Source organism: Capsicum annuum, chromosome 12 (assembly GCF_002878395.1).
Source record: "Capsicum annuum cultivar UCD-10X-F1 chromosome 12, UCD10Xv1.1, whole genome shotgun sequence".
Taxonomy (NCBI): domain Eukaryota; kingdom Viridiplantae; phylum Streptophyta; class Magnoliopsida; order Solanales; family Solanaceae; genus Capsicum; species Capsicum annuum.
The window spans coordinates 124,636,417-124,651,231 of NC_061122.1; the positions used below are offsets into that span (position 1 = coordinate 124,636,417).

At 38.8% G+C, this 14,815-nt stretch overlaps 1 protein-coding gene across 1 annotated transcript; it reads right to left on the reverse strand.

The window, feature by feature from the left end:
* Window positions 1–12,230: 12,230 nt before the first annotated feature.
* Window positions 12,231–14,369, reverse strand: LOC124889658. The gene has a single exon (XM_047401633.1). It carries the CDS (start codon window positions 14,367–14,369, stop codon window positions 12,231–12,233), a length of 2,139 nt encoding a protein of 712 aa, XP_047257589.1.
* Window positions 14,370–14,815: the final 446 nt, after the last annotated feature.

The following is a 14,815-nucleotide window of genomic DNA, read 5'->3' on the forward strand; positions in this document are numbered from 1 at the left end:
GTCATAGTTAGTTTAAAATTCTAGGGGTGTCTTCTTAGTAATAGTGCAAGAAATTTGTTATTAATAGAGGGATTAGAGAATATGGAAAAATTCCTAAGTAGGTTTGTTGCGTAGAAGTTCATTTATGGTTATAATGGTAGGATTAAATGTCATTTTGGTATAAAAGTGGATGAATGCATGTTATGTTAGTAAATTTCTAGTAAGAGGGTAAAGTTAGTTATTAAAGTGGTAAGGAGTATTATTCTTGAGTTGAGAGATGTGAAAACACATAGGCTATTGAATTTGTGGTTTAGACTAGTATTATGTGTGGTACCTTGTGACTTTGAGTAGCCTTGAACATAGGAATAGAATTTAGTTTAGCTCAGGCTTTAGTAGACGGAGTTATCAATGCCCTTGTGAAGATTATAAGTGGTGTCAAATGAAGAGATGTGAAAACACATAGGCTATTGAATCTGTGGTTTAGACTAGTATTATGTGTGGTACCTTGTGACTTTGAGTAGCCTTGAACATAGGAATAGAATTTAGTTTAGCTCAGGCTTTATTAGACGGAGTTATCAATGCCCTTGTGAAGATTATAAGTAGTGTCAAATGAAGGGTAGTATTTAAGAGAAAAGCATAGTTGAGGGAGTATTTTAAAAGTGTGGCTAAGCTTGAAAGATAGCAGTTGCATTGCCTAAGGCATAGTAATTACATCCTAGATTATGTTTTTATAGGCCTATTGTAAGAACCCGCAAAATCATAAGCTTAACTCAGTCCCTTAAAGCTTGTTAAGGGGTCTTACACTTAGAAAAATTCCAGCTAAGTATTCAGACATAGTATTATTTTGGCCTTCGTAAGTTGGAAACTCTATTTCATGACTTTTATGACCTCAAAGTATCGATCTTTAGATTGATTCATGATCAGGAATTTCAGTAGGTGTTCCCGAACATGTTTTGGATTTTTTGAACCTCATTTACACCAAGTTCGAGTGACCAAAATAGTGATTCAACCGATATTGATGAGTCACATCATCCATTGCATCGCGTCACATCGTCTATCACATCAACAGATGATTTTTCCCTTATCTCAGTGTAAATTCTAGTGAATCGATGCAGATTTGATGTGGTTCATTGGCCATCGCATCAATTCCAATAATGCAGCACGTTGGTCTGCGCATCGACAGTCCAGTTTTCAATCATTAAAAAGTTGCATCATTAGGGGTGTTTGGGTCTTATTCCCACCCCTATTCATCCCTCTTTAAGAAAATAGACTCACTTTCTCTCAAAATGCACAAGAATAAGAATCCTAGGTGATTTAATTTCAAAGCCAAGTCTAAAGATTTCACCATTGTTCTTCAAGAATTTATCAACAAAGGTATGTGCAATGTTCATCCAAGGGTTCCTTCCACCCTTGGAGTCCAAGAAATTCTTTTAAACTTCAAGTAGATTTATTTCATGATTCCATGATTTGGAATTAAAGTGTATTCATGAGTATTATTTTAATTGGGTTTTCTATTTCATGATTTATTACAAGATTGATGTAGAATTAATAGATATGTATGATTTATCATGTGAATTCATGTTTAAACCCAGGAAATTATGAATTTGGAATTGAATCATGATGCTCACATGTTGTTTAGTATTATGTGCATATACTATGCCATCCAAGTGTTTAATAAACTACTCATGTTAATGTAATAATGAGATTATATCATAATAGTATGTATACTAGTTCATGCCATGCAAGTGTTTGATAAAATGCCTCTATAGATGAATTATGAACAAGTGTGCATTTTTATGCTATTCAAGGTCATGTGAAGCTTTACTATTTATGTTATCGAGTCCTGGAGGTATTTAATACCCGATAATTTAGTTGTTTAGCTAGAGCCATTGTCAGTTACAGAATAATCCCAGTCATGTCACAATTAGTAGTACTCTTAGTCTATTGTTAAATGACTTAGGAAAAACTCAGTAGACTTAGTATTAGTCCCGTCTAGTTCAGTATTCAGTTTAGACCTCAGTAAACCCAATCAGTTACTAAAATTTAGTAGTATTCCATCAGTCAATGGGCTCAGTAAACTCTGTAATAGTTCAGTCAAGCCCAGTATGATCTAGGAAATGAGTTCAGTGTTTATTCAGTTGGGAGTAGGATTCATCATGGAGCTAACCCAAGGATGGGGGCATTCCTGCCAACAGAGGATGTGACCCTTAGTAGCAATCCCTACGGTACAAAACTACGTAGCCAACATAGGTTGAGATATTTTCCTGCCAGATTAGAGTTGATACATCTCACACGAGCTTTCCTACCAGCGAGGGTTGATGAAAGATCTTTCTATTAGAGAGGGTTAACTTACAGCTTGTCTCTACTCGTGGCACGGTACTAACACCCTTCCAACTGGGGTTACAGTTTGGACCCTAATGTATTTAGAAAGAGGCATGTCGATTAGATGATTACCTCCCACAGTCTCAGTTTCAGTTCTAGTCTCAGTATAGAACTCAGTTTAGTTCTACAGAATTAGGACTGTTAGAAACAGTCACTCAGTTCATCACAGAACTAAACATTGTTCCACAGAATCAGGATTGTCAAACACGATCACTAAGTTTAGCGCAAAACTCAGCATTGTTCCATAGAATCAGAACTGTCAGATACAGTCACTTAGTTATCAGCAGTATAGTATCAGTAAACTCAGATATCAGTTAATCAATATTCAAAATTCAGTAACCAGTATTATCATGATCTCAGTTACAGTTTATGTATTCATGCATGTACTCTCATTCAGCTATACTCATGTCATTCAGTCAATATTTTTCATGCATATAAACCCATGCATTTTAGCCTGCCTCACTTAGCATACCAATATATTCAAAGTACTGACGTATACTTTTCTCTTGTGCTATGATGTCTTATATCATTGGTTCAGACGCTCGAGCTCTCAAGCACCCTTAGCAATTCAGATCTTCAGTAGTCAGAGTTAGTGGTGAGTCATCATAGTTTGAGGACATGATTATTTTCTTCAGTATTTTGTTTATAGTTTTCAGTGGTTAGAGTTAGTTGAGGGTTTGTCCCATCAACTCCATGATTCGGACAGTAGAGGCTTTTCAGACTAGAATATTTTCAAACAGATGTTTCACTTTTGGTACTACTATACCGTATTTAGTTTTATGTTAGTATTGAACCTTACGACAAGTTTCCACCTAATATTTGCATATTTACAGTATTACTATTCAGTTATTACAATGTACCAGTCACGGGTTAGCATGTGATCCTTTGGGACTATGAGCATCGTGTAGCATCCGGGGTACAAACTTGAGGCATTATAAACTTGGTATCAGAACCTAAGGTTGAACAAAGTCCTAGGAAGTCTGAAAGCCGGATCTAGTAGAGTCTTGTGCATGGGTGTGTAGCGCACCACACTTATGGACAGAAGGCTATTAGATATTTTAGGAAAAGTTTTCCTTCTTTTAGTACTCATATCATGTGAGTGAGCATGATATCCAGTTAAAATCTTTGTCTATTCTAAGTTTCTCTTTCGTTTACAAAATATGCCTCTAAATAGGACTAAGGAAAGAGGAACAAGAGACCAACTAGAACCCCAGCCCATCCAGCCAAAGTCTCTAGATGAACATGTCTCTCACGCTAAGTTCAGAGCACCTTTCACCACCCTAGTTCATTTGTGGTAGCCCAAAATGAACATCCAGGTGCTATTCTAACAAACCCAGTGGCTAATACTGCTACTGCCAAGAATTTGGATTTCACCCGAATGAACCCTCTATCTTTTACTGGGTCTAACTCAGATGAGGACCCTCAGGAATTTCTTTATCAGGTATAAAAAGTTACTGATATTATGGGGGTGAATTTTGTTGAGAGCGCTGAGTTAGCTGCATATCAGTTACAGGATATGGCATACTCATGTTTTAAATAGTGGAAAATAGAAAGGGCCACAGATGCAGGCCCCTAGAATTGAAGGAGTTTGTTATTGCTTTTCTGGATAGGTTCTTCCTGCTAGAGTTGAGGGAAGAAAAGGTTTTATAGTTTATAAATTAAAAGCAGGGCAATATGATAGTTCAAGAGTATTCTCTTAATTTCACTCGGTTAGCCAGATATGCTCCCCATATAGTAGTAGATAGTAGATCTAAGATGAGTAAGTTTGTGTCTGGCGTGTCGAACAGTGTGGTAAAAGAGTGTAGGACTAAAATATTAATTAAAGAGATGGACATATCCAGGCTCATAGTCCATGCTTAGAAGATTGAGGAGGCTAAGAATTGAGAGAAAGAGAGGGAGAACAAGAGTTCGAGAATAGGTAGTTTTAACTTTACTCAGCCTAAGTTAGAGGGTGGGAATTATTCTCAGTTCCACCCAAAATCCTCAGTTCCTGCTCTATCGTCATCCACTTCTCCTATGAAAAAATTCAGAGATGGCAACAAAGACAGGGTAAACCTTTAGGTACTGTTTGCAGTGCTCGAACTAATCCCTTTTGTTAGAAGTGTGGTAGAAACCACCAGGGTATCTACAGAGCTGGCAGTGATGTATGTTTCGGATATAGCAAACTAGTCCACAAGGTCATACAGTATCCTCGGATGGGTTTGCATCCACCAGCTCAGTCTAATCACCCGAATCAGCAAGGTGCCTCTTCAAGTGACACCATTGGGCAACGCCCAAATAGACTGTATGTTCTTTAGTCCCGATAGGATTAGTAAAGTTCTCCTGATGTGGTCACTATTACTTTACAAGTTTATCATTTGCATGTTTATGTTTTTCTAGATTCAGGAGATACTTTGTCCTTTGTTACTCCCTATATAACTTTTGACTTCAGAGTCAATCCCAAAATTCTAGCAGAGCCTTTCTCAGTCTCTACCCCAGTGGGTAAATCTATCATTGCCCGACGGGTATACAGAAACTATCCGCTTATGATATCTTAGAAAGTCACTTCAATAGACTATGTCGATTAGAGATGGCTGATTTTGATGTCATTCTCGGCATGGATTTGCTTCATTCCTGCTATGCCTCAGTCAACTGTAGAAATAGAATTGTCTAGTTTTAGTTCCCAAATGAACCCTTCCTAGAGTGGAGGGGTAGTATTTCAGCACTTAGGAGTCAGCTTATTTCCTACCTTAGGGCAAGGAAAATGATATCTAAGGGATGTGTCTACCACATCATTCCAATCTAGGACTCTAGATCAAAAACCCCTACTCTTGAGTCAGTATTAGTAGTATGTGAACTCCCAGACATATTTCCCAAAGATTTTCCAGGAATTTCTCCCGAAAGGGAAATCGACTTCGGAATAGACCTTCTTCCAGATACTCAGCCCATATCTATTCAACTATACATAATGGCTTTAAAAAAACTTAGAGAATTAAAAGAATATTTGAAGGATCTCCTAGATAAGGGATTCATTAGACCAAGTGTATCCCCGTGGGACACACCAGTTTTATTCATGCATAAGAAAGATGGTTCTCTCAGAATGTGTATAGATTACCATTAGCTAAATAAAGTAATGGTCAAGAACAAGTATCCCCTTCCTAGAATCAATAACTTATTTGACCACCTTCAGGGTGCTAGTTACTTCTCCAAGATAAACCTCAGATCAGGTTATCATCAGCTTAGAGTAAGGGAATATGGCAACCCAAAAATAGCTTTTAGAACTCGATATGGTCACTTCAAATTCTTAGTCATGTCATTTGGCCTTACTAATTCCCCAGCAGCTTTCATGGACTTGATGAACCATGTTTTTAAGCAGCACTTAGATATGTTCATCATAGTCTTCATAGATGATATTTTTGTCTACTCCTATAGTAAGCATAATCATGCAGACCATCTCAGAATAGTATTGCAGACTCTTAGATATCATCAGCTATTCGCCAAATTTAGTAAGTACAAATTGTGGGTAAGGGCAGTAGCTTTCCTTGGCCATATTATTTCCGGTGATGGCATTAGAGTTGATCCCCAAAAGACCAAAGTAGTGAGGAACTGGCCCAGACCCATTTCTCCATCAGATATTAGGAGTTTCTTAGGCATGGTCAGCTATTATCGATGGTTTATTGAGGGATTTTCATCAATTGTATCCCCTGTGTCCAGATTGACTCTAACGAAGGTTAAATTCTAGTGTTCAGATTCTTGTGAAAAGAGTTTTCAGGAGTTGAAGACTCAAATCAATATAGCTCCAGTTCTGACCCTGCCAGATGGTTTAGATGGCTTTGTTGTGTATTATGATGATTCTAGAGTCGGCTTGGGGTGTGTTTTGATGCAAAGAGGTAAGATCATAGCCTACGTCTCTAGATAACTTAAACTCCATGGAAAGAACTATCCTACTCATGATCTTGTGTTAGCAGCAGTAGTTTTTTCCTTAAATATTTGGAGGCACTATTTGTATGGGGTGCACATTGATGTGTTCACTGACCATAAGAGCTTGCAGTATGTGTTCTCCCAGAAGGACCTAAACCTCCATCAGAGAAGATGGTTGGAGTTATTGAAAGACTATAATATGAGCATCTTGTATCATCCAGGTAAAGCCAATGTAGTGGATGATGCTCTCTGTAGGATGTCTATAGGTAGTGTTGCTCATGTGGTGGATGGTAAGAAAAAGTTAGTTCAGGAAGTTCATCAACTTGCCTGACTAGGTGTTCGCTTAGTCGATTTAGTAGAAGGCAGTGTATGGGTGCAGAGTAGTTCAGAATCATCCCTGGTTTTTGAGTTAAAGGAAAAGCGGTATAAGTATCCCAGTTTAGTCAAGTTAAAGAAATCAGTCAGAGATCAGAAAGTAGAAGTTTTCTTCCAAGGGGGAGATAGTGTGTTGCGCTGCCAGGGTTAGCTATGTGTGCCAGGTGTAGATGACTTGAGGTAGCAAATTCTTATAGAAGCGCATGGTGTGTGCTACTCTATTCATCTAGGGGCTACTAAGATGTACCGTGATTTATAGAAGATCTATTAGTAGAATGGGGTGAAGATAGATATTGAAGAGTTTGTGGCTAAGTGCTCAACATGTCAGTAGGTTAAGATTGAGCATTAAAATCCTAATGGGTCCATGTAGGAGTTCAACATTCCCACCTGGAAATGGGAAGAAGTGAACATGGACTTTGTAAAGGGTTTGCCTCGTACTCATCGCCAGCATGTTTAGTTTGGGTCATTGTAGATAGGATGACCAAATTAGATCATTTTCTACCAGTCCATACCTATTATTCAGTTGAGGACTATGCCAAACTCTATATCAGGGAGTTAGTCATATTGCACGATATTTCATTGTCCATTATCTCAGATAGAGGTACCTAGTTCACCTCTTATTTCTGAAAGGCATTCCAAAAGGGTCTTGGTACCCAAGTTTACCTCAGTACAGCCTTTCATCCTCAAACAGATGGTCAAGCAGAAAGGACCATTGAGACTTTAGAAGATATGCTATGAGCATGTGCGATACACTTTAAAGGTAGTTAGGATGACCACTTACCTCTGATTAAATTCACATATAACAGCAACTATCATTCCATCATTCAAATCAATCCGTTTGAGGTGCTCTATGCAAGGAGATATAGATCTCTCATTAATTGGTTTGAAGTAGGAGAGGCCACAGTGGTAGGGCCTAACTTGGGTTTGACACCTTAGAAAAGGTTCGACTGATCAGCGAAAGCTTAAGATAACTTAGAGCCAATAGAAATCATACGCAGATATGCGCAAAAAGGATCTCAAGTTTGATATTGGTGATTATGTGTATTTGAAAATATCTCCTATGAAAGGAGTGAAGAGGTTTGGCAAAAAAGGGAAGCTCGGTCCCTGCTATGTCGGTCCTTACCTAATTCTCAACCATTTCAGAAAGGTAGCTTACGACCTTGAGTTGCCTTTAGACTTAGCTTCACTGCATCCAGTGTTCCATGTCTCCTTGCTTAAGAAATGCATAGGTGACCCAACAGCCTAGTCCCTATAGATAGAATAGATATTCAGAACAGCCTCTCTTATGAAGAGATCCTAGTCAAAATCCTTGATTTTCAGATTCGTAGACTGAGGAACAAAGAAGTCTCTCTAGTCAAAGTTCTTTGGCATAATTGGTCCGTTGAGGGAGCTACTTGGGAAGCAAAAGAAGACATGTGGACCAAGTATCCTCAACTCTTCTCAGCAAACTAAGACTCAGCCCAAGGTAATAGTTTTCTTTTGAATTTACTCATTCTTATGTTCAGATATAGCTACCAACTTGGTATTAATTAATGTTGCATAATCAGTCATGCATTCACGAATCAGTTCAGTCATGTAGTCATGTATTAGACACGCATGTTCAGTATATAAACTCAGTTTATCAGTAATCCCAGTCATGCATTCATGAATTATATTCAGTTATGTACTCATGCATCAGATAGGCATGTGCAGTATGATAACTTAGTATATCAGTAATTTCAGGCATGAAATCATTATTTAGTTGTATATGTCCAGTGTCTAACTCCAGTCTATCAATATTCTCAGTTTAATCAGTCTCATTCGAGCACGAATGTTCCCAATGGGGAGATATGGTAAGACCCACAAAATCCTAAGCTTAACTCAGTCCCTTAAAGCTTATTAAGGGGTCCTAGACTTAGAAAAATTCTAGCTAAGTATTCAGATTCTGGAAAGAGTTTTGGAATTTTTGGATTAGGTTCGGGGCTATATTTGAATTTCAAGGTAGTGAACCTCCGCGATAACGCCATGTCAAGGAGGCTACTCTCCACGATAAGTGGTGTGGCATGGAGGTTAGCCTCCGTGATAGGTAGTGTGCCATGTCGGTGTGTAAAAGTTAATTCAATTTTGATTTTCTCACATAGGGTAAGGGGATTTGGATATTTTACCCCTTGTTCAACCTTAGTCTTGTAATCTCATAATTCGTGCTTACATAATATACTTGGTGATGCCATGGAGCTCTTTTCTTTTGATTTCTATGCTTGTTTTGTTGAGGGAGGATTCCTAACATGAAGTTACATACTTTACTTCATACTTCTAAAGCTTTAAAATTTTCCTACCCATCATTTGAGGATGAATAATTCTAAGGGGGGATAATGTAACACCCCACATTTTTTAGTTAGAATTCGAACCGTTGTTCCTACGTGTATAAACTCTGATGCAATTATTTGTATATAAATTTAGGTGTGATGGTCATTTACTTGGTGTGAAAATTTCTATAGAGATGAAAATGTTCGTACGAAACACTTAGAGCAAAGTTGAGTTAAGAGTTTTTTATTCGATTAAATTTTAGTATTCGATACTACAAGGGTCATTGATTATTTATAACTTCTATCATATATGGAATTTTGGAGCTTAAAACCTTCAAAATTATCGATAATTGTGTCCTCTTTCCAGCACATCTTATTTATCCTTAATCTGATACCTGAGCAAAAGGTTATTAGCATTTTTGTGATAAACCAGTGAGGGTCCGCCATTTTGATGTGGCACGAATATTTTTCTCCATGATAAGCAGTGTGGCATGGTCATTGTTCAGAAACGCTAAAATATTCTTTTCTCTTCAGTTTTTTAGGGTAAACTGGTCATTTATGTCCTAAATTATCCTATAACTGATAGTAACATGAATTGATCATCCGATAACCTCAAAACACACCAATTACACAATCCTTCTTCTCTCAAATCCTCAAGAACAACAAATAAGGTTTCTTCAAAAAAATTCAACTTCCAAGGATTAAAATTCATGCTTTTCTTCAAGAAGTCAAGAAATTCAGGTATGTGGGTGTTTAATGAGGATCTTCTTTCATCCTCATGACCAAAATTATGATTTCTATTCATGAATTTTATGAATTTCATAAACTAGGGTTTCAAGAAAAGTATAAATTCCATAATGCATTAGTGTTTCTCCATAAGTTCAAATATTCTCCTGCATTCAAACCATGATAATTTATTACATTGATAAAATTATTGAATTCTTGAGTTTAAGTCATGAAATTTTTATCATGTCATTACTTTAAAATTATTGCATTTAGATGTATTTTTCAATGTTGGTTGGTTATGAACACCCGATACTAAGATGATCATGCATGTTACAGTTTACATAATTTCAAGTTATTAATACTATGTTTGTACTAAGAAATTTATAATATTTTATAGTGGATACTCACTAGTATTATATCATGAAAAATACATCAGTGAGCATGTTCATGATTACTTCAGATTATGTTTGCATTGTTACTTTCAGAATACCATAGTTGAGCAAATTAGTTATTAGTGCATGTACTAGTTTACGTTCCTATGCCTGTTCAGTATAAAGTAGAACTTAGCACCGAGTAAATTTAGGGATAAAGGCTTTCCTGCCATCTTAGGGAGAGACCTTTAATAGTAGTCCCTAAGTTCCAGAACTACATTGATAGCATAGTTTATGAGAGGTCTTCCTTCCTTCTTGGGGTTGATACCCTCTTAGGGGGACCTACAAGTTTAGGGTGACACCCTCATCCTTTGAGATATCAGCTTTGTGGATCCACACCATCAGTGTCATTACCGTGGAAAGGTATTGACACCCTTCCAACTTGAGTTAAAGGTTGGATCCCTATTATCTTAGATGGGGGCATGTCGGTTAAATGTTGGCTCCCACAGTTTTAGTTCAGCATTCATATCACATCAACTCAGGTTTACATGACCAAGTGTTCAATTAATTAGTTATTCAGTTTTACAGATTATTTCAGCATTACTTTACTTAGTATTGCATTCGTTTAATATATTCATGGATTCATGCTCAGTATTCATTCATGATCCTTAATACGATTTTATAGTCTATTCAGATTTAACTTGAGATTTATATTTGGTACTCATGTTTCTATTATTTTTTGGCTTACAGAAATATTTTAAGATCATGATATAGAAATTTTAATAAGTCTTTCAACTTTTATGTACAACCATAATATAAATGCATATTTCAGCAAATAGATTAGCTTATGTCCTCAGTTTTAAAGCAAAAATTAAATATTCCCATGATTTAGTTCATGTATCACATACACAGTACATTCCAAAGTACTGACCACATATATAAGTTTGTTGCTAAATTCCTTCATAATGTAGGTATCAGATATAGCCCACACACCAGGGTCAGACAATCCAAACATTCAGCAAGCAGGTGATGAGTTCTCTTATTTTGGGGGCTCAAGTCCATTGCAAATCTTGTATTTTGTTTTCAGTATTCTTATGTATTGATTAGGGATAAATGGAGTCATGTCCCAACTACCTATATTTAATATAGTATAGGCTTCTTAGATGGCCAGTCAGAGTCAGTATTTGAAATTTAAGTTTCTCTCTCTCAAATTTCAATGTTGTAAACTTTAAACAATTATGTTTTTAAATAGCTTATCTCATGTTGATTATGCTTCCGCTCATTTATTTAGCATATATATATATCAAAAAAATCAATTATTCAAGTATCATTTTAGTACATGGGTTATCTTGCGATCACTTGTAGTTCTAAACACTGTTTTACGACTAGGAGGTAGTTTTGGGTGGTGACAGTTTATGTCCCATAAACGACTCTTGAAAATATTTGAAAATCAGATTTTTAAATTTCATGGCCATATATATACATGTATGTATGTATGTATGTATGTATGTATGTATATATATTTAAAGGTTTTTTTGAAGATATAATTAATGGAAAATAGTTGGATTATGAGTGTAGAAGTTACCCACACGAAATTCAACATTGACACCTCCAAAAATAACCTTTCCCAAAGTTTGAATGTCCAAAATGAAATAAAATTGTAAAAATAGAGTATTTATATTGTTCTATGACGCGGTCAACCCTTTGCATTTGCCAGGATAAACACTAACCAGGCCATTAAATTGGCCTTCACATTTTTGGCAAAGGCTTTGCATTTACAATTTATGATGAATCAGGTGTTTGCATTTGCGACAGCCTCATCGAGTTCACGAAGAAAGACTCCATTTCCCTTGTGATTGCCGCCACCAACTCATGATCGATTATGATGAATAGTGGTTTCCTTCTCCGTGTTCGAGTGTAGAGGCTCGCATTCGCAAAGAAGGACCCATGCAGTAGATATCAACTGTTCACTAGATGATTTTCCATTATTTTGAATTCTCCAAACAGACATTCGGGATTCATTCAGGACGTGACAGAAGTAAATCACATATGCTACTAGGCTATTTTGATATTTCAGACTTGATAGCAGTGTCTAATTGTTAAAAAGGGAATTTTATTAAGAAATTGATCCTTGAGAACCTATTTTACTATTTTTCAAATCAACGATCAAAATTAAATAAAAAAAATCCTCAAATACGAACCAACCATGATACTAACCCCAATCCAGCAGCTCCTTGAGTTGTTTTCTAAGTTCCTCGAGCTCCGGAGGCGACATCCGATACGGGGCCATAGCTGGTGGCTTTGCCCCGGGTACCAGCTCAATCTCGTGATCAACCTCCCTTCGCGGAGGTAACCGTTTGGGCAGCTCCTCCGGCATTACATCTTTGTTCTCTTCAAGAACACGTTGGACACATGATGGCACAAATTCAGCTTCTTGGCAGCCACCGATCTCCATCAATGTCGCAAGAAAGGTTGGTTCCCCTTTCTTGAAACCTTTAACAAGCTGCATGGCCGACAGACGGGTGCCGCTTTGAGCGACCCGAATAAGTGGAACGATACAAGAACCACCTTCATCGCAAATGGCAAGTTGGTTGAGACGTGGCGAAATAAACGCGTTAATCTCGTACCAAAAATCCAGCCCCAATACAATATCAAAGACATCCATCGGAACAACCGAAAAATCCGTCTCTCCCTTCCAACCTCCCAAGGTGAGACTCACCCGAGGAGCGAGGCCATTGACATTGGTAGGGAGACAATTGACGGTTTTTAACATGGAATCGCTGGTCACGAATGCAAGGCCAAGTTCTTTAGCCTTTTCTTCCGTAACAAAGTTGTGCGTTGCTCCGGTGTCCACCATAATGCGGACTGCTCGGCCATTCACCTTTCCATCAACAAATAATGACTCCCGAGCTCTCACGCTATGCTTCTTTGCGGCAAGAGCAGCGAGCGTCATGTGATTGAACAAAGCCATGTGGTTGAATAAACCAACGGCATGTCCCTTTCCTTTCTCCGAAGTGGCAGCTTGTGCTTCTTGCTCCCCGGAACTTCCGGCTTGCGCACTAGCTTGATCTCTCCGTGTTGCTGCAACCATCGCTCCCAACTTACTTAACGAAGGACAAGATCTCGCAAAGTGAGATGTATCCCCGCAAAGGTAGCAGCCGCTATCGCGGTTAGCCACACCTTTCTTCTTCTCCTCGTAGTTCTTGCGGAACGACGATGGCTGGTTGCGTTCGCCTTTGAACTCACGGTTTTTGTTGGGAATAAACTTGTCTTTGCCTTTGTCCCCACGATCTCCCTTGGCAGCAATGGGCTTGTTCCGACTATCCTTCGACTTGGCATAATCGGCATGAAAATCAGTCAAGGATTCCGCCACTTTGATGGCCTCATCCACGGTCTTGACGTTGCGCCTCCTCAATTCTTGTTTGGCCCAATTTTGGAGGCCATCAAGAAAGAAGAAGAGCAAATCTTCACTGCTGAAACTCGTCACAAGAAGTGAGAGTTTCGTAAACTCCCTCACGTAGTTATGAATGGAAGAAGTTTGTTTAAGTTCCCTCAACTTCCGTCGAGCCTCATCTACAACGTTTTGAGGGTAAAATTGTTCCTTCAACTCGTCCGTAAACTGATCCCAATCAGTTATGGTGCAAAGACCCCTCTCCATGTCCACCTTTTTCCTACGCCACCACAACATTGCGACGTCACTGAGGTACATGGTTGCAATTCGGATCCTTGCTGCCCCGTCAACAATCTTGACGTGCTCAAAATATGACTCTAGTTGCCATATGAAGTTCTCCACGTCTTGAGCGTTCCTTTCACCCTTAAACACGTTGGGTTTAGGAGCCTCAATACGAACATCATGGTATGCCACGGAACCGTGGTTTCCACCAACACGGGCTGCTTCCAGTTGTTGCTTCAAATCAGCAACTTCCTCCTGCAAAGCGGACTGCCCAAGCATCACCTCGGACAGTTTCGCCCCGAACTCTTCGTGTAGCGCCGATAAGGCTTCCGTGAGCTTGAGTTCCAAGCTGGTCAGCCCCTCTTTGTGCTCTTCATTTTGCTCGGACAAGTCGGCTTTGACTTCGTCCAGCCCTTCAAGAGCAGCAGCCTCAAGGGTACCAACGTTGGACTCAAGAGTCTTGAAGCGATGGCCCAAAACCGCTAGGCCAGCCTCCGTGCTAACGATTCGCTCATCGAGAGAGCCGGATGCTGAACCTTCTCCATCTTCCACGTTAGTGACAGCCTCACTAACTGGAAGTTGGGCCTCATCCTTGTTCCTACTCTTGTCACGTTTTCGGGTCTTGGTTTTGCCCAAGTTGTCTCCGCCGTGAACCTCCTCGTCGCCGTCGTATGCCATGTTCAAAATCTGCTTTGATACCACTTTGTCACGGGCCTAATTTTAGCCACGTGCGGACAGCTTAACACTCACGATATCGAGGCTAAACTTCAGTCCTTAACCGCCCTAAATTCGTCCCAAGAACTTTCGAACACTCACACGAACTCACGAGGAAATAGTAAGAAAGACACAAGATTTTGGGAGGCCCGGAGAGCCAATTTTCAGATTGTATTTCTTTAGTATTTGGAGTGAATGATCTGCCCAAGAGGGCCTTTACAAGCTATTTATAATGTCCCTTAGTCAAGGGATGCAATTAATGCTAGTCAACATTACTCTATTTGGACATACAAGCTATGAACAATTAAAAAGGGCTTGGTCTAGTATGCTGATTCTGGACAGCAGCCACTGCTCAGCTGGTCAAGGTTTCCAAACCCAATAAATGTTGACCCGAGCTTGTCTTTCGACCT